General features: G+C 52.7%; 1 protein-coding gene across 1 annotated transcript in view; it reads left to right on the forward strand.

Moving 5' to 3' along the window:
• Nucleotides 1–19,508, forward strand: part of Fam53b (family with sequence similarity 53 member B) — a 61,921-nt gene extending 42,413 nt beyond the window's left edge. The window contains exon 4 of the mRNA XM_059265375.1: nt 18,899–19,508. Within this exon, the coding sequence (XP_059121358.1) occupies nt 18,899–19,258 (360 nt within the window). The 3' untranslated portion in view covers nt 19,259–19,508. The remainder of the gene's footprint in view (nt 1–18,898) is intronic.
• The last annotated feature ends 957 nt before the right edge of the window (nt 19,509–20,465 follow it).

Consider the following 20,465-nt stretch of genomic DNA (forward strand, 5'->3'; position numbering starts at 1 on the left):
TGATAAAATTGGGTCTCTGGAAAGTCATCCGGGTTAAAGGAGATTGTATTTCCAGAGTGCCTGGCACATGCTTCCCCAGGTTCCTCACTCTCAAGTCTCCTTGATTGTCACTTGCTCTTAGACCCCCCTCACCTTGACTAGAAGTTTCTGAAACAATGACACATACTTGCTCTGGGCCCCCAGTGTCTGGAGCTGGGTCAGTCACAGTAGGCTCTATGCATGGTGATGGCCCTGTCATGCATGACCCCCGGGCTGATCCCAAGGGTGCCTGAGCACTGGGATCTGGTGAATGGAACCTCACTGTAGACCTGGAGAGAATGGCGTTTGAGTGTCTGACATCTGATTTGGCTTATCACAGTAGGGAAGAAATACCAGCAGTTGGCTAGGATCTGAACACCTATCCTGGTATCTGGCTAGGATCTGAACACCTATCCTGGTATCTGGCTAGGATCTGAACACCTATCCTGGTATCTGGCTAGGATCTGAACACCTATCCTGGTATCTCCAGCCTCCTCCAAAGTGGTCCAGTCAGTCATGCCACGACCACAGGCTGGAGATTCAGAGGGATAGCATGAGACTTGGCAGACGTGGGAAGGAGCAGCAGAGAGCAGCTTTGACTTCCATGCTGGACACAGGGGCACCAGTGCATGGAGAAGCTTGTGTCATCATACACTTTGTGTTGTGCCTTGTGTCTTGAGCTGTTGGCTCACAGTTCAAATGCCCAGGGATGGAAGCGCAGGACAGTTTGGAGATACAAAGTGCTAGCACAGCCATGGAGAACCCCAGTCAGGGGTAGGTGGCTCTTATTTTAGTTTTCATTGGCTCTTATTCCTTGCTACAGGCCTTGGGATTGTCTTCTCCTTCTTCTCTTCCTCCAGACATTGGAGGAGACACCTGGGAAAGACGTGTGAGCCCAAGGTGGAGCCAGAGCAAATATAGCTTTGGAGCCATAAAGGAACAGTCTCTAAGGCACTTAAATACCAAGAAGAAAGGTAGTTGCCCTTCCCAGTGTGATGGAAGAGAAATAGTGACATTAAGACCAGAGTGGAGCTTCTCAGCCTTCATGCCAATAACATTGGGGCCTGTGCCCTTTGGTATGGAGAGGAGCTCTCCTGCTCTGAACACTGGATTCTAAGAAGTCCCCCACCCCTTCTGTGACAGATAATGTTTATTTGGAAGTAATATTGCCCAGGTTGAGAACTATTAACGAGTGAAAGACCTTGACCCCCTTTGGAAGCTGTGGTGGCTATTGAGGGCCTGTTTTCTCCCTGGTCTCAGAGGGGAAAGCAGATCCTTCTGAGTCAGACAATGGCAGAGGGGAGGTACCTGCTTGGTGCCCACTCAGCCCAAATGCCATGCATGGTAGGGTAGAGCTGGGCAGCAGACCATCCTGTTTCCTAGAAACACAGGCTTGCTGCAAAGGTTTCTGTCCCTGGGACTTTCCCCGACCCCTCATTGTTGGCCCCACATTTCCTGCTCTTTCCAGCTCTTGAGTCCATGTCCCTAAGGTCCAAGAAAGGTAGTGACATTGTCCAGTGGCCTCTCAGTTCACTTCTTTTGGCTCCTGGATGATTCCAGGGTCTCCCCTGAGCCCTTGCAATGAGGCCAGGCAAGCAGGCTTTCTGCCAGACAGCCGCCAGCAGTGTGCGGCCCTGCTTTTCATAAGAAAAGGCACCCTAGCCCCACTGCCAAAGCCCAGCGCCATCTTGTCCATTAATCAGGACTTCAGGATTCTCAAAGCAGTCTGAGCAACTGCCTGGCTAGAGCCCTGCTTGATTGCTGTCACCTCTCTGTGCGCAGCATTGGCTGTTATCCACTGTCCCCACCCTACCCCCAAGCCCCACTGCAAAGACTTCTGGAGAGTGTGGCCACCCCAAAACCTTGGAACCTGTTTAAGGGGCTAAGACATTTTCAGGTCTCAGCAAGGACTGAGGAAGCATCAAAATTAATTATTTTTATTATTACTCTCATTTTCCATTAATTTTTTTTCAAATATAAGAAGATCCTAGGTTAGTAAGTCCCTCCATTCCTTGAGAAAGGTTGTAAGCATAGATAGGAGAACAGATCACAGGGTAGAGGTGATGATGTTGGTGCTTATCATGTACCTGAGGCCTCCAAGGAATCCTGAGCTGCCTAAGCTGCCCCTTTTCACACTGAAGCCTTAAGCCAGCTCCTGACACAGGCCACAGGTACCCTGGGACTCCCCCCTTAAAGGCTAAGCTTAGTCATTGCTTGTAGCTGCCTCCATGGCAGAAGACCACTGTTGGTATTGTTGGCCATGGGCCTCTGCCCTGCAGGTGGCACTCCCGTGGCTCCGTTTCATGGGATTGCAGGTGAGTGATCCTCAGGACTCCAGTGAGTGTGCACTCCTGCCCTTACCCACTGGGGAATGGATAGGTGTTCTGGACGGTTGGGTCCTGTCTCAACCAGGAGACTAGAGGAGGCTCTGCCTGGGAAAGCTGACACACATGGCCCTCCTGTCTCCCTCCCCCACCTTTCCACCACACTGCTGCCTAGCCCTACCCCCACCTCTAGGTCAAGCTCTGGGTCTGTCCTGATTTCTCCAGAGCCCACCTACAGCCCTCTGGGAACCAGAATCCTGAGCCCTTCCAGCAAACCAGGGAGGTCCCTCCTGGGCCTCCTCTGTGGCCGAAACCTTTGAGCAGAGCGTTTTGGAGGCATTCCTGGTGGGAGGACTGTGCATTCAGCAACTCGGATACCCTGCTAATTTGCAGAAGGCTGCTGAATGCCAGGCAGGTCAGCTGGAATTAACGTGTGCTTTGCTGAAAGAACAGAGTTGCCACCCACATCTCCATCCATGTCTGGGCTAAGAGCTGTCCTGGAATTCTAAAGGAAAGGAGGGAAGGGCAGTGGGCACCCCCTCCCCCGCTAGCCCCAACCCCTGGGGGCTTTCATTGGCCTCCAAAGACTCAAAGCTCCTGGGTTTGCTGGCAGAGCACCTGCAGGGCTCTGTTACTAGTGTTGCTAGGTTAGTGGCTGTGGTCTCTGCTGTCACTGGAGGAAGTTGTAACTATGCTGAGCCAGCCAACTGGCAAGCCAGCCTTTACCAGTGTCCAGTTATAGAAATCGGCTCAAGGTGCTTAGTAACCAGGGTAAGCGGCTAGAAAATATCCAGGCCCAGGTCCTGTCTTTGCCCAGCTATGAGTCTCCGTGGTCACCACCGATGGGCCAGCGGACTCTCCCCCACGGGCACTGCCACCACGCAGTTGACAGAAGTCCCTGGGATCATGTCATTCCTGGAGAAGTGTAAGCCACAGACCAACCCATTCCTTCTCCCATGCTTGCCAAGTTTGGGAGCTTCTGGCACTTGCAGGCAGCCTTAGAACGTTCCAGAGGTTCAAGGGACGGGATTTTTCTAGAGTTAGATGTTCAGGTGGGGCCTTGCCCTCTCCATGTGTCCTGTGCCTCTCTGGAACGGAAGGAGGTTGAAGGGACCCATCCTCTCAGTGTGCACAGTTGCACCCCATCTTTCAAGCTGGCAGGGAAGGGACCCTGGTTTTAATTGGCTTAGTTCAGTGGGGGAGGCTCCAAAGCCCTGGGAGGTGAATGGACTGCTTCGCCTTTGGAACCTGCTGCCAGTGGACACAATGTAGCTGGAGGAATGAAAACAAGAAAGAGAAAGGCCCACAGGCTCTGGGTTTTTAATTGGCACCATTCTCCCGCTGGCCCTCCAGCCCTCTTAGGGCTCTGTTTGGGCCGCTGGGCCTGGGCGGCGAGGGATGGAGCCTTTCACAGTTTCAGACTGGTTTAAGTGGACCTGTATGGATTCCTGCCGGCATGCTGAAAGAGCAGGGCGCAGTCACCGTTCGAGCAGCCCTGGGAAATTGGTCAGCCACCTGCAAGCAGTGAATAGCAGGAGCTGCTGAAGCCGCCTGGGCTTCAGTGGCCCCACGGCCCTGCCTTGCTGCAAAGAAAAGAGTTTTGTAAAGCTGCAATTAATGTTGCTCCTCCGATCCATTGGAAGTTGCTTTCTTGCTTTCAGCTGGGCCAGTGGGCTCCTTGCTTCTCCATTAGCCTGAGCACCGCCACAGTAGATGGCGTCTCTCAAGACACATATTCTTGTCAGCCACGGAGGGAGGGGCCGTTCGGTCTTTTGTCTCCCTCACTTTGTAATACCCTCCAGCTAGTAGTGAGAAAATCGCGTGAGTGACTGTGGTGGGACGGCCCGTCAGGCCCTTCAGGCCCTTCGGGACTGCTGGTTTTTCTTGCTTCTGTGTGAACCCCGAAGTCCCACTTAGAGGGGACTGTGGTGGAGATTAGCAAGGAAAGGGCACAAGAAAATGGAAGTAGAGAAATGGTCAGCCTGGGTACCAGAGGTGCGTGCCAGCTTAAGGGTTTCCGCTGGGCTCACCCCAGCCTGCCCGATAGTTACATCCGTGGCTCCTGCTTTCTTGTGCAGTGGGAACCAAGATGGAGAAAGCAGCTAATCTTCCTGGTGTCAGCATCCCCATGTCTGTGAGCATCAGTTACTAGTGCACGCGTGTCTCCACTGGGCACCGACCTACAGTGTTCCAGTTTGAGTGAACAAGTCTGGCTGTGGTTGTGACTGAGCACAATGGCTGTGAATTAGCCTGAACACCCGTCTGTCAGGCCACCGAGGTGGCACCCACTCCAGGCTGGCTGTCCTGTAGGAAGGAGGTTTTAGCTTTGTGAAGGTAGCATCTGGGCCATGCCAGGCTGTCCATCTGTTGAGACAAAATTGGATCTCTGTCCCCCACTACCCTACCCTCAAAGCTGCCCCCCTTTTTTAAAATATAAATCACAGTAGCCAGAGAAGGTGTTTAGCACGAGAGCGAGACAGTCCCTGTGGACTTATCCACATGCATGGCCCAGCTTTCCTGTACTTCATGAAGATCTCCCTGGCCTGGTTACAGGAAAGATGTCTGTGGCAGCCACACCCGACAGGGCAGTGTTCTCTGGGGTCTTCTAAATGCCCAGGGATGCAGGTGCTGTGTTGTTAGGTCCTGCCTGCCAAGCATTTAGACAGAAATGAACAAAAGGGAAAAATAAACCTGTCAGGAAATGCACAGTTATATTGAGGTGTGTCCCTGGGAAAGTCAAAGCCGTGGACCCGCCCTGGCCAGCCCTTCCAGAGCCTGTGGTGGAGCATGCAAATGGGGAAGCCTTGGGCTTGGAGCTTCTACATGCAATCCCCAAGGTGAGCAGTACCATTCCTTTTATTTATTTATTTAGGTGAGAAAGCAGGCCATCCCTGGCAGGTGCCTGGTGCGCAAGAGCCCAGGGTGCCTCTTTCTCCGGGACACTAAAGCCAAGCAAGTGTTTTATTTACTTCCACGTAAAGTCTTGAGAAAGGTAGCCCTCGCTAACAGGTCCTCCTGTTAGGCTCAGAGGACATCAAGGAGCCACGTGCTTTGTCCCCGCCACTCGCCTGTGGCTCTGTGGGTGGAACCAGCTGAGCCCAGAGAAGCAGAATGTGCCCAGGAATGTCCTGCCACACCCGCTGCCCGTGGGCATGTCCCTAGCCATTTACCCTGCCTAGGCATGCTGGGACATGCCAGCCAAGCCCAGCTGGATGCTGCCCTGCGCTTGCCTCACAGGACTCCAGTGGTCAGTGAGAACCAGTGCAGTCCTTCCTTCCTTCCTTCCTTTCCACAGCCCACACGCCAGAGGGTCTGCTCTTGGCGGCTTGTGAGTGGAGCCGGTGGGTCCCCACTCTGCCTCACTTGGGATTGTTTTTCATCACGCCTGGTGCTGCTGGGCACCATCAAGTGTTATTTCAACCCTTCTGAGCCAAGCATCGCACATGATTTCATCTGAGCTTGGATACGGGCCCTTAAAGTGCAGTTTTGTTTCCCCACGTTAGAGATAGCATGCATGAAAGAGATACTAATTGTAAGGTCAGAGCCAGGTTATGCCCCACATGTCCGTCTCTTCCCTCCGGGGCCTCACACACGTTAAGCCTTCCACTGAGCTTCACCCCAGCTCCTTGTCCATCATTTTCAATCTCTTTAATTCACCCACCGGCCCATCCATCTTTGATCCAGCAGGCATCAGAGTCAATTAATATATACTGGTTCCCTGGCAGAGGTCTATGCAGGTGATAACCCAGTAGGATTCTAGCAGCCTGCCCAGGTGTGGGGCTGCAGCATGGAGGACATGGGGTTCCCTTTGCTGGACAGAGAGGCTCCAGGGGCGCTTGGTGGGGGCAGGGTTGGTGGACATTTTAGCTATCTTATGATGTATGGTGCATTTCCCAAAGATAAGTGAGTTTAGTTGCTATGAGGTCAGCAAGGTGAAACCCTTGGAAGCACTTCTACCCAGAGGACAGAGACTCAGAAAAGCTAGGTGTGCCTACTGGCCCCAGGGATGCATGCAGATCCATCCCTACTGTGATTGGCCCCTGGCAGGAGGGAAAACACACTGCCAGCCACAAAGGACAGACTTGGAGGGTTGGGGACTGCTTCTGATTTGTCTTTGCCCAGGTGGGCAGGTCACAGGAATGAGACAACTGTTTCTACAATGCTTGCTTGCTTTTTCTTTAGGAGTTAGCGTTTCCCCTCCCAACTTGAGTCTAGCCCTTTGAACTTGGCCTCTGAACCTCATCTGAAGGGGTGGAGATGTGACGGGTGGAACTGGGGTCCATTGCCACACACATTGAAAATATAGACACCAGCCCATGTGTGTCTTCCACATTTGTGCTGAAGTGTTTCTCCAGAACCCTGTGACAAGCCAGACTTCTCTTTACATGCTCTGGAGATCTTCCGGGTGAGTCAGGTACTGCCTTGGGAGTCTAAAAAGCAACATCTCCCCCAGGACAGGAAGCCCCGTTCTAGCCCTGGACAGGCAGGCAGGCAGATGCAGCAAGAACATTGGAACCTCATGGCAGCAATGTCCACCAGGGTGTCCCCGATCCTGTGTTCTGCATAAGGACCCTGTGGCCATGCACAAAGGCACTGGGCTGACCATCAACAGGCAAGTGTCCACACAGGTATGGCCCCCTGGTTCTTGTTTTCTCATCCCAACTCAGATTTAATTGGTGATACTAGGTAAAGGAAGCTGGGCCTGGTAGGTTTTTCTTGTTGTTTGTTTTTGTCCATATAGTTTTGTAAAATTCTTACCAAAAAGAACAGGAAAGAAAAAAAAATGAACTTTGAAGGAGACTCACCAAAAAGCTTTCACATGGAGATAGGGTGAAGGCTTCCTTCCTAAAAAACTACAAGTTGACTAAGCTTTTTGTCCTTCATCCCTAATTTAGGGTGTCCTCTCCTAAAATAAAAAGCTATACAGACACATTTTTCAACAGCGCATTCAAGTTTGGGAATTAAGAGTAGTATACAAAGAAATCCTCATTTTCCCAAAGGCTCAGTTGCCTGTCACTGTGACAGAAATACCAGAGATAAACACCTTAGGAGGAGGAAAGGGTTACGGCATGGTTGCTTGAGTGTGTGGCAGCGCGGACTCATGGCTGGAGTGCATGGCAGGAGGGGCCTGGTTAGCTCCTGGCCACTGGGAAGGGAAATGGAGGAGACTGGGGTCCCAGTTTTCCCGTCAAGGGCATGAATTGCAATGTCAAAAAGTTGGACACACCACCAAGGTGCCACCCCCTCCCAATAGTGGCACAGGCTGGGTTCTGAGCCTTCAACATATGGGCCATTAGGGGACATTGATCATCCAAATGACATCATGCTTCTGTGTACAAGACCACATAGAGATCACCAGTCATTATTCTCTGTTCTTACACAGAAGGATTCAAACTGTACATTTCCATTTGCACCTATATATTTCATGCGTATTGGTATTTGGTCTGTATGTATATCCATGTATCATGTGCATGCCTGGTGCCCATGGAGGCTAGAAAAGAGCATCATATCCCCTGGAACTGGGGTTACAGACAGTTGTGAGCCTCCATATGGGTGCTGGGAATTGAACCCTTGTTCTCTGGAAGAGCAGCTAGTGCTCTTAACAGCTGATCCATCCCTTTAGCCCAGCACCCACAGGTGTTTTTGTGGCCAGCGTGAGCTGCCCCCTCTACTTCCCCAGCTAGCTGCAGGCTGTTCATTTTATGAGTCAGCCTGCTTTTACCTGGCCTCCCTCCGGGCTCCATCATGGACCTGTCCTGTTTCCAGTCTGCTTCAGCAGTGTTCTGCAATATGTGTGACTCCTTTGGGATGTGGCAGCTATATCTCCCATCAGATGCACTCCCTCCAGTAGGATTGCTGGTCACAGGTCAGGTCCATGTCACAAGAGCAGTGATTGGCCACATTTAGATGGTCTGCTTTCTGCCGCCCAAGCCCCCGCCCCCGCCCCCGCCCCCCCCCCCCACGTCAAACATTGGGTTTTGGCCAGCCAGATAGGTAGGTAAACAGCTGTTTCTCTCTGCTCCTTGTCCTTCCCCGTTTTTTGACAAAGTCTTGCTGTGTAGTTCTGGCTGACCTAGGACTACCGTGTAGAGCAGGCCGGCCCCTTAAATGTGCATGAAGTCTCCTGCCTCCGCCTCCCACTGCGGTGCTGTAGACCTGTACCTATCACGGCTTACTACTGTTATTAGTTTGCATTTCTGGATCAGTTGAGTGTCTTTTCACATATTTAAGAGAGCATCTGTGTCCCTTTTCCGTGTTCTTGTCACTGGCCTTTTTTAAAAACAGCTATTGATCTGTCTCTTCCCAACTGAATATTAGGGAGATTAACTTTGGTTGTGGTTTGAGTTACAAATATTTATGTGTAATTTGTTCTTTGTTTTCTGACTCTGGCATTCTTATACTTTGCTGGGATATAATTCATATGCCACACTACTCATACATTTGTCATGTACAATGGGTGGTTTGTAGCTTATTCACAGAACTCTGTAGCCGACACCACATCGATTTTTAAAGCACTTTGTTGCTTCTTAAAGCAGAGATGTACCCACTGGTCATTATTCCCCAGCCGCTGGCAAACACTGATCTGTCTTCTTTCTGCAGACTCCTTTATCTTGGGCATTATGCATAAGCAGAATCACACAACACACATCCTTTTACGCCTGGCTTCTTTCACTCTGCACACAGCTTCCACACTCTAGCGTTCTCAGTTCCTCCTTTCTGATAGCTTTTGCATCCTTTTTCCTCTGTGGCCATGATGAGTGACACAACAGAGGCACTAGGAACGGGTTTCTACAGGGCACACTTTGCACATCTACCTCGGAGCTGAACTGCTGGATCTCAAGGAAGCGCTGTTTGGCATTTTTCAGGAACTATCAGACTGCTCGGTACAGCGGCTCCGCGGCAGCATCGTAATCATTGTGCACGCCAGCTGCCTTTGGCATCTTTTGACATGTACTTGTTTTTGTCATATTTAATTATTTCTTTAATGGCTCTGGATTTTGAGTTAGGAAGGACGGTCAACCTGAAGATGAGGAAGCAGTCCTCTCGTTTCCTTCTAGTCCTCTATGGCTTTATGTTGTGGTCTTTGGTCTGTAGTCCTTGTGCATGCTCTGAATGTGGAGCCACTCTGCTGCTTTCAATACACTCCCCCATTTGTCTCAACTGGAGACCCAGCTTCTCGTCCCCATTTTGAGATTGCTTTGCTGCCATGTATTGTGCCGTGTCTACTTGGGACATGGTCTTCTGCTATCTTGGGCTCCACTGACATGGGCACTTGCTGTGTCTTTCTAGCTCTTGAGGCTTTGCTTAAACGTACTATTTGGTATGGGGGGGAGGTCTGGTAGAATGAGCCTGTATTGCTGGCTATAGAACTTTCCAGGCTCATGTCATCTGTTTCTTTTCCCATCAAGAACGAAATAGCTGGGCATGGTGGCACTGGCCTATAGTCCTAGCACTTGAGAGGCTGAGGCAGGAGGATCAAGGGTTTGAAACCAGCCTGGGTGACACAGTCAGACCCTATCTCAAAGCTCAGAAAACTCTCTATAACTGTACAGCTTGAGACCATGAGTGCAGGAGTGCTCTTATGCCTCAGGCTGAGGTCACATTAGGCTTGTGAACTGACTTATGGAGAACCAGTTGTGACTTCCCATCCTTGGTACAGGAAGGCAGTGTCTGTTGAGTTCCTGTTGGATGCTCTTTAAGGTTGTCTTTCACCAACTTTATGCAGTCTTAGAAGTTTATTCCTAGGTGTTTTATTTTTGTGTGGCTAGCCTGTCTTCTTGGTCTTTACTCGGTATTTTGTTGGAAACTAGGGCAGTTGAGTACAGAGTCTGAACCAAAGCTGAGCTTTCAGATTCTTGGCTGTGCCCTGCTGTGGGCCACCCAGGTCCTCTGAGTCCGGGCACGGTTGGGAGAGCTGACTGCACATCCATTGGCTATGTAAGTCCCTTCCTGCTCCAGGCTTGATTGGCCCCTCTGTAAAGTGAGATGGCCGACACTGGCTCACGTTTCCAGTATGGATTCCCATTCTCTGAGTTGTGTTCCACGGATAACAGTATCTAGAATGGGGATAAAGGGCCCCAGAGGTGGAGCTGAGAAGGCCCTGGTGCACATCAGCACTGTCTCCTGGCCCCAGGTGCAGTGGTTTAGGACCACAGCTTCTGAGACCAGCCAGGGTTCATCATCCTTTCTGAGGAACCTAGTCCCACCTCTGTGCCCCAGAGTTGCTCTGGAAGGTGCTCCTGGACATTCTGCTGGCCAGCACTGCCCTTGAGGGCTGCGGGCTCAGACAGCGTTGGCTTTGGCCCCCAGCCAGATCCCTGTGTGCTTTGGAAAGGTCCATTGACGTTTGTTAGCAAAGAAGCCTCTTCACACCAAACTGTGAGCGAAGTGGTTTCACAAACTCCTTCCTGAGTCTGTGCTGAGTGGAATGTTCGTTGCAGAAACAAAATGTTTGTTTTCCAATGGTGAGGGCTCAGGGAGGCCCTTGAAGTTGGCTTCCACACCCTCTGTGTTCAGGCATGCCATCTGCCATCCTGGGGCCTAGAGCAGGAACAGCGACCATCAATGTGTACTGTCGGGTGCCAGGAGAGAGGGGACACTGGCTAATTGCCATTCCGGGAATCTGCAGGGTTCCGGACCTCCAAGGCCTCTTCTTACCTGCAACACTCTAGGTTTGGGCCCTTCAGTAGCCACGCTGTGAGGTAGTCCCTGAACTATGCTATGGGGCATGACCAGGGTTCCCTGTATGGCTGGCAGGGAACAGAGTACCAATAGGAATTTGAGGTCTGCTCCAAAACACGGTGTGCAAGGTTGGATTTAGTAGGGGAGAAAGAGTGTGCCAGTGAAAGGAAAGCCTACCCAGTAGGAGCTGGGTAGCCAGAACTGTTGGCAGCAGAGGGAGTTCACATGGCTGGACGATCCAGAGCACATGTTGGGAGCAGTGAGCTGACTGGAGTAGGGCCAGCCTCTGGCCTATCTGGAAGGTTTGGTCCAGTGCACGTCACTCTAGCCAATCCTTGGGAACCGAGTCAGGTGGTTTAGTTTTGGAGTTTCCTGTTATGAAGCAGCCTCTCCCTGACAGCACCTTATTTGATGGGTGACATCAGAGACCTCTGTTGGACCTTGCCTTTATTCTCCCTGGGTCTGGGCCTGGTATCTGGCTGAGGCTGCTAGCCCTAGGTCTATTCTTCACAATCCCAGGTTCCTAGGCTGTGCCTGTAAATGGACTGTTCCAAAATGACAACCCCTGTGTTAGGTCATTTTCTTACAGTCCATCCTACCCTCTGGAGCCTCCAGCATTACCCAGGACTAGACCATGTAGAATGTAACGGAAAGGTGGCCCCCAGAAGTGCAGCAAGGGGGTTAGTTCCAGAGCAGAGATAGCCAAGGCCCAGAGCGGCTGTGGCCAGAAAGGTCCTGAAGGGGGATCGCTACCTTTGTGGTGCTTTTCCTAGGTTGACTCTGAGAGCAACATGATTTAGCAGCCAGACAGCATACCTGGCTTTGGCTGTATCTTGGCCTTTCTGGCCTGGAGGCAGTTGCCAGAGTTTTGAAGCACATCGTGTCTCTTGGTCTTTGTTCCCTTGTTGGTAAGAAAAGACGAATGACTACCTGAGTTGAAATAGGCTCTATAGTCTGTCACCCATTGGCGTAGCTCCTGGGAGAGGTGCCACAATCCCCTAGCATGAGCCAGATTCTTGCAGAGCATTTGCTGGCTCCTGGAGAGGGACACTGGGGAAGCAGTGGCCCAGGAAGGAAGGAGAGAACTTCCCCAGTGATAGGCCTGGCTTCCACACAACAGGTATTTACTGTGCCCATCAGTCTGTTGGCTTCTGGAACCTGTGGTCTGGGAAGAGCCCAGAGTCTTTGGAGCCACATCAGCAGGGTTGTCAGGGCCCCCGAGGACCACCTCTCATTTCAGTTCCGAGTCTCAGTCCTTGGCTTCCCACCCAGGTCTTCCAGTCAGCAGTCCCCACATTCCTGAGAGTAAGGAGGCCATCTGGGCTCAAAAAGGCCCAAAGCACTACAGGGAAGTAGGCTGAGCGCAGTCTTGTTGACCCTGCTGAAGAGGATGTGTCAAAACCCAGGTGTGGTGGCCTTTAATCCCAGCACTCAGGAGGCAGGAGCAGGTGGATCTCTGGTAGTTTGAGGCTAGCAAGAGCTACCCAGTGAGATTCTGTCTCAAAATAAATAAATAAACAAATCAAAACCAAACCCAGGGAAACTGCATGCTTTGTCAGCCCCAACACCAAGGAGACAGAGAATTTGTCTCGTGGTTTATTGTTTTTAGATCCTTGCACAGTTCTGTTGTGCAAGTGTCTGCTTGGGGAGGAAGTGCCTCCACCAGGCAGATCTGAGGGCTCAGCCTTATGCAAGCCAACTGGAGCCAGCTGCCCACCTGACCTCACAGACTGGCCTTGTTGTTCTGGTGTCTTAGCAGGATTTGAGGTGGTTCTAAGACCTATAACATAGAGAGGGCTATAATGTTTGGGTTTTTTTTTTTAATCTTCACTTATGTGTTTGTATATGTACATGTGCACATGTGTGTGAGTGTGTTCAGATGTCTGTATGTTTGTACACCTGTGTGGATGCCAGAGGTTAACCTTGGGAAGTGTTCCTCAGTTGCTATCCACCTGTTTATTCATATATTCATTCTTTTTCATATGTATGCATGCTTTCATGAACTTGTGTGCACCACATGTGTGCAACAGCCCGTGGGGGCCCGAAAAGGGCATCAGCTCTCCTAGAACTAGAGATGCAGGTGGTTTTGTGAACTGACATGGGAGTACTTGGAATCAAACCCAGTCCTTTCCAAGAGAGGCAGCTGCTCTCAACCACTGGTCCGTCTTTCTAGCCCCCGTCCTTGCCTCCTGACAAGGCCTCTCTCTGAGTAGGTCATGCTGGGTCGCCAGCAGACTCCAAGGGTCTGCCTGTCCTTGGTCCCTCGCTCTGGGATTACAAGCCTGCACCACAGCACCCGGCTTCCACAAACACAAAAACAAGAAGCAGGGATTGTGGAGCTCCAACTCAGGTCCTTGTGCGTGTGCAGCAAGCATTGTAGTGAGAGAGCCATCTCCCCAGCCCGCAACACGGCTTTCTGTGGGTCCAGGAGAAAGCGTGCTCGCACTTGGTGAGCAGAGCCGACTGCTGCTGGACACTGACATCCTCACGCACCCACCAGCTGTGCCTGGAACACTGGCTGCTCAAGGGATGGTGTCTCCAGCAGCCTTGGCTCCCAGGCAGACTCAAGGTGGTGGTGCTGAGGGCCCAGCAGCTGCAGCTGCTTAGGGCGTGGCATTCCTGCTCTGGAAGGAACTGAGGAGGAGTTCCTGGGGAGGAGTGCACTAGGGAGCAGATGTGTGACAGACCCTGTGGTCACACATGCCGGATCTCGGGTACCGTGTTTTAGTTCCAAGAAACAGAGCCTGAGTTGGGGATTCTTAAGCAGGTGGTTGATGGAGGGAGGGAAGAAACCGTGGTGGAGGGCAGGGAAGCTGACAAGACTCGGAAAGGCTGGGGATAGAGGCAGCACGGGAGCTGGGCCTCTGCCTAGGGCTCAGGTAGCATGGCTAGCCCTGGAGATGTCACCCCACTGTTGCAGGATAGTCCTTCTTTCCCCTGTGACACCCTGTCCATCCTGAGCTGGGCTGCCCCTGTGAGGAAGCTGTCCTCCAGGCTTCTTAGCCCCCAGGCTCTGAAAGAGACAGCTGTGAGCAAGGAGCAGCCAAGCCATGGCGAGTAGGTGCTTTTGTGGGTCAGGGGAACTAGGTGGGACATCAGCAGCCTGCCCCCCTCCCCCAGTCATCCTCCACTTGCCTTTGCAGTCCTTAAATATCCCGCTGACACAGCTAGATCAAAAACAACAATGCATTTCCCAGGTGAGGAGCCAGGAAGCAAGGCCACAGGGCACCAGAGAAGCCCAGAGCCTGCGGCTCTAGAATCTAGGTTGCCTGTACTCCTCCTCTGAAGTCTGCAACAGGGTGGGAAGGATGCTGTGCCATCTGTTCTTAGGCAGACACCCCCCACCAGCTGGCCTGTCTGTGTCCCCAGATGCCCACTTCTAAGTATGAGGGACAGGGCTTATAAGCTTGGGGCCCTTGGCACCCGGGCAGTATTCCCTGGGGGCTTTGCTGTCATCTGCTCTGCTCAGGCCTTACTCAGCCTTCCGTGTCACTGCTGAGGAAACAGATGGTTCGGTAGCTTAGAAGATCTTCCTGGGGTCCCCTCGTCATGCTTGACATGTTGGCCCATAGCACCTGGAGAAGGGAACAAGCTGATCTGGCACAAGGCTTGGCAGGGCAGTCGCCCTGTCCAGGCAACAGGAGCCGAGGGTATGCTGAGTTGACATGTTTCCCTCGGGATTGGGATTGAGCTTATACCCGGAAAACAAGGACCCCAGGAGCAAGCCGCTTTCATCACTGCCCAGCCCAGAGCCTCCTACCCAGAAGGAAGATGCTGGAACAAGTCTGTGCAGAGAAAGGCCCTGCAGCTGGGAGAAGAGAGAGCAGTGTTTTCTGCCTGGCAGGCCCAAGGAGGCTGGGGCTGGGGGCTGAGCCAGAGACCCAGGCTAGAGCTACAGCATGGTCAGTGGCCTCTGTTGGGGATGGCCAGAGCTGAGGTCCGTTTGGTTTGGTAGAAAAGCTCCCTGGGCATGATTTTGTTCTATAGTCCTTCTTGTGGACTCTAAGAGTGGGCTCAGTGTCTCTGGTCGTCAGCCTGAGGCCCTAAGGACAGTTCCCACTGAGCTTGTTGGCTGAGCAGGCCTGTAAGAAGTGAGAGGCCCGTCGTCCATGGGCCTCAGGAACAGAAGTTGTTGGGTGAGGCAGAGTACGTCCTAGGGTAGCAATTTCAACTTGGAATGATAGGTTCGTGTGGCACTTTGAACTCTACCGTTCCGTGCTTTCCCCAGACCTTCTTGAGGGTCCACAGGCCTCCAGGCTAGCAACAGTCCCATGCAGCGCTCAGTTTTCATGGGAGCAGCCTGAGCTGCTGCAGGAGGGCAGGCAGGCATGCTGAGGATACAGTGGGCCCGAGCATGGCTAAACTCTGTGTGTGTCTCCACCTGGGTGGGCTTACCAAGGGTGGGATTCTGGACAGAACTCTCACTGCCTCACTGTGGCAGCCACATTATTCCCTGGCAGGTGGGACATGCCACCAGTGGAACATTCAGTGCTGGCTCTTATTTTTAACAGTGACCAAATGACTGAATTTTGAGTCCTCACCTCAGAGTTTTCCAAGTGGCACTGGCTTGGCAGGGAGGGGACACATAGATGACTCTGAGGAATACTAGGGATTCCTGTGGCGTTCTGTGGTTTGCCCGGGACAAGATGCACCACCCAGACCATGTAGCTTCCCTCCCTGCTATGAAGCAAGAAAGTCTCAATTATTACAGACAGTTGGAGAGGGGTGGCCCCAGGGTGCCCTTGGCCACCCATATTTAACAGACAGACCAACATTCACGGGTTGAGGTATCTTTGCTGAAGCTGTGATGCTATATGAGGCTGACTCTGCTCCTGAAATCGCCTGAGGGACCTTGGCACTTTTTAGGTCCAGCAAATGGGTCCCCAGTACCCTGCTATGGGCTATGTCCCATGCATAACATAACTGCTAGTCTTTTCATGTAGCAGCAAGCAGAGAGCCAGTAACTTAGGAACAATAGAGTGGACTTTGGCTCTAGGAGCCGGGGAGATAGATCATCATCTCTGCACTAGAGGGGCCACAACTGCTAGGGATTGCTGCCCCACAGGTGACGCCTTCTCATTGTCATTCATACATGATGAAGGGGGAGACGTGCTTCCTCAATCCTTACAGCACTGATCCTCAACTCAATGAAGGCTCCACCCCCATGACCTAAGCACACCCCGTGACCCCACTTGTTATTCCTTTGGGCATCGACATAAATTTGGGACACACAGTCTGACCACATATGCTGTTACCTTGGCCACAAAGTTGGGACCTATTAGCTGTACCTTAGATCATCTACTGGGCAAGATCTAGATGCGACAGGATGGCTCCGGCAAGGTGAGAAGGAGAGCACAGTTGTAGAGCACTGTGCAGGGAGCATTTCTGTTGGGGTCTACCCCAAGGCCTTTGTTCACGCTACAGCTCACAGAGAACAATGAGGCGTGTTGTGGCATCTGGCTAGAATAGATGTGGTGGTACTCAGATATTGTTGGCATCACCCATCCAAACAGTCAGTGAGCACTTGAGACGCTCAGGTGCTAACTGTACGTTGCTCTTTACTCTTACACACCTGTTCAGGCAAAAAGATGCACCACTTAGCCAGGGATGCAGGAGGGTGGGTTGGGCCCTGTGGGTTCCTGAGTCCCTGACTAGTCCTGGCCTCACCCCCAGGGCCCGTCCGTCTGTGCAGTCTGACCCAGCAGAGCACTGCCAGTGCTGCACCGTCCTTTTCTTGTGCCCTGCTCTGTCTCCCTCCGCTCAGGCCAGTGGCCTGGGAGGCAGAAGGAATCCCCGAGGCACATCCAGATACTGCCGTGTTAAGGAAGGAATGCTTTCTTCACCATGGGCCTACATCAAACATCTAATCCCAGCGTCGGCAGGGTCTTCACAGCTGGCCATGGGGTCTTCTGGCCTGGGCCTGTGTCTCAGGACCAGATGGTGGCCCACCCTTTTTTCCTGGAACCCGGAGCTGAGCCACTCAGGGCCTCAGCTGGTTCCTTTCTCTTTTATTTCTTGGTATTTATTTCTTGGGCACGTGGCAGCGGGGGATGCTCTGTGGTAAGCTTGTGGAGGTCAGAGGACAACTTTGGGGAGTCAGTTCTCCTCCCACCATGGGGGTTCTGGGGACTGAACTCAGGTCATCAGGCTTGGTGGCGGGTGTCTTTATCCATTGAGCCATCTTGTCAGCCTGTCCTTTCTTCTTTAATTGAAAGATCCCGAGAAAAGTGAACCCATCAGAAGGGTGTCTCTTGTGGAGTATCAGAACAGTGTGTGTGCCTGTGATGGGCACAGCCACTTTCCCCTAGAGAGGACATCTTTCATCTTCTGTCTGTTGAGCCTGTTCTAATAGCCTGTTTGCTGTGGCGGCTAGCAGACACAAACACTTGGGCCTTTGAAAGGACTGAGGCCCTTGGGACAGGTCTGTGCCTTTCATCGGCTGGTGAGAGGCAGCAGGCGCTATTAGGTTCCTGTGCACTGGGGAGAAGCCAAAGCCGACTCCTCTTTCCCCGGTTGCTGCAGGGCCTTTGAGGGATGTCAGGCAGGACAAAAGTGCCCCTTGCTGCCATAGCCCCGATCCATATCTGCTTAGGAGACCCACATATCTCTAAACTGTTCGGTGGCACCACCGTGCAGTATCAGGGCTGACACTCTGGTCAGTGGCTTAAAACAGGACTGACTTGGACACCAGCTTTAGTTACCCCCGGTGCCCCGCCAGAGAGAAGCTCTTATGCAGCCACACTTCCTCTCTGGGGCTAGTAGAGGCTCAGCAGTTAAGGTGGGGTCTGTCACACCTTTCAGATGAGGCTTTGGAGGCCCCTAACTGGTGACGGCTAGAATCAGCCAGAGCCTGACCTCCTCCTGCACATCAGTGTGGGTCAAAGCCACTGCCTTCTAGATATAAAGCGTTTTCAGCACCAGCTGGAACCCAGAACTGGTATTAAACCAGCTCCCTGGATGGTTCTGAATACCCAATTGGGACATCAGATGAAGATCTCTAGCACCATCCCACCTCACTCCGGTCATGGGAAATGGGTAAGGTAGGAATTATGGCCGCAGTGTAGCCTGGTGATGGTTCCATGTGATGCAGCCCCCTTCACATAAGAAAGGTGGCATTCTGTCAGCGAGCTCGCTACCACCCTGGTTTGTGTCTCTGAAAGGACATGTGGAATCTGGGTCACTCACTGGCTCTGTTTAATACAGTGTAGCCATGAGGATTCATGCCGGGGCTGGAGAGAGATGTAGTTCAGTGATAGAGGGCAGAGTTAGCACATGTGAGGTTCTGGGTCCAACCTCAGGCACCACCACCAAGAAAAAAAATCTTGTTTCTGTTTTCACACACACCTGAAGCTGTCTTCTCAGACGAAAAGCCTCAGATAAAAAATGTATCTGCACAGAAAGTGTGACTAACACAGTATTAGCTACTGACGGGGCATTTCCATCATAGCAGGTATTGTCAGAACCCTGGAGCTGACTGCACACGTAATTTTTTATATAAGGATTTGCACACTGAAGAGGGAGGAGGTCCTAGAACCAATCCCAGACGAGGGACATCTGGAATGAAATGGCCTTAGCAAGGATCAGACACCCTGTTGCCAGGCCACCCTTCCAAGAGTCTTCTGGAAATGTCACAAACGGACCTGTCTCACAAGTGGGGCCTCATCACATTTCTGCCCTTCATATAGTGACTGACTGCAGTTGTATACCTTTTAGCAACACAGCATTCAGTAGCCAGGGGTACTTCTTCATGGTGGACTTGCTACAGCCTGGCAGATGAGGTGCCACCGAGGCTTTGTGGGGCTTTGGGGGTGTGTGGACTGAGGTTCCAGAAGAGACTGGCCCCTTCACTGACCAGCGTATCTCTTCTTCCACAGAACTGTCAGCCCTTCAGCAGCCTCAGTTGCCTGAGCATGGGGGTGGAAGACCACAGCTCCCAGAGCCCCTTCGCCCTCATCAGCAGTACCCGATCCTGGACCGCATTGCTCTCAGCCTCCAACCCAGGGGGCAGGACCCCTGTGGGGACCCCGGTTCCAGAGCCCATTCCCCATTCCTTCGATGATCACTTCCCCTGCCAGGAGGACCTGTCCTGTGAGGAGTCGGATGGCTGCAGTCTAGATGAGGACTGCTGCAGGAAGGGGGAGCCGGCCACAGCCTGGCAGGACCTTGGAGCCTGCACAAACAGCCTCTGCTCTCTGGACGGCGAGCTGGACATTGAGCAGATAGAGAAGAACTGAGGGGGCGGGGGCGGTGGGCGAGGCCCGGGGCAGAGGCTTTGCCATGGATGGGCCTTCCTCCGGGCCTTAGGTGGTCACTCCAAGGGGGTTCCTGGCTCCTGGGTTTGGAAAAAGCTTCCAAAAGGGAGCCCACCCACTTCCCAGGGAGCAGTGGTCACCCCGCAGTGCCCAAATTTGTGAAGGCAACTTGGCCACACCTCCCAAGCGACAGCTGGCCTCCCACCAGTTCCATGGAACTACTGTAGCCCAAGTTTTTGGTTTGGTCTCCTCCTCTTTGTTCCTCATGGAGTGCTGGGTAGCCATTCTCCAGTAGGGCTGGGCCAGCTGCACCCCTCACGTCGGGTGCCAGGCCTGAGCCCGCTGTGGCCTCACTCAGGCTCCATCTGGGGAGTTGCCCAAAGCCTCCTTTACTTAGTTTACTCCGTGCCTTCTCTCCCAGGTCTCCCTGCCCCAGGCTTGGGAAGGTTCGGGAGATGCCTCTTGTAGTGACACCAGACCGTGTGGCCTTAATCCATTTGGGGCACTGTGCAGGGATTCTGGGGATAATCCGTGTCCCATTTTTCGGGACCAGGGGATAGGTCAGGGATGACCAGAAGCCATCCATACTGGGTAGGCATTTGGTGGTTGTGTTGACTGAAAGGTGGGCCCATGAGTTCTCCTATGGCACCAAGAATCACCCACACCTCTGCCAGCACAGGGCCTGCCTTGGCAAGGCTGGCACTGGCAGCCTTCCTACTGTCCCCAGTCCCTGAGGGCTGAATTTGGTGGATTCAGCCAAGTGTAGAGATGTCAGTGACAAGATGACCTCTTCATGGTGTCCTCAGGAACTACAAGCAGGTGCAGGTGTCTCGGGCCTGTGTACATTCCTGGGCAGAGGGATGTCTGCTGGCCGCTTTGCAGGCTGGCCACTTTGCAGGCATCTCTGTGTATCGACCTAGGCTGGGGGCCCGCAGGTCTCCACAGCATTCCTGGCACATTGTTGCTTGTTCACAGTCACCGCTGGCTTTAATGAAGGTGTACCACCATTGTCTTCAAGACACCCCCTCCCAGCCCACTGAAGGGAGCCTAGCCCTGAGGCTCTTCTCTGCAGGCCCAGCCACAGCATGGCTTGAATCACACTCCCCCTCGCAGCTCCTCACTCCCAGCATAGTTCCCAGAGGGCATCTGGTCAGGCAGCTCCCCCAGTCTCCCCTGCAGACATGCTACA

The sequence above is a fragment of the Peromyscus eremicus genome, chromosome 1, assembly GCF_949786415.1.
Source record: "Peromyscus eremicus chromosome 1, PerEre_H2_v1, whole genome shotgun sequence".
NCBI lineage: Eukaryota > Metazoa > Chordata > Mammalia > Rodentia > Cricetidae > Peromyscus > Peromyscus eremicus.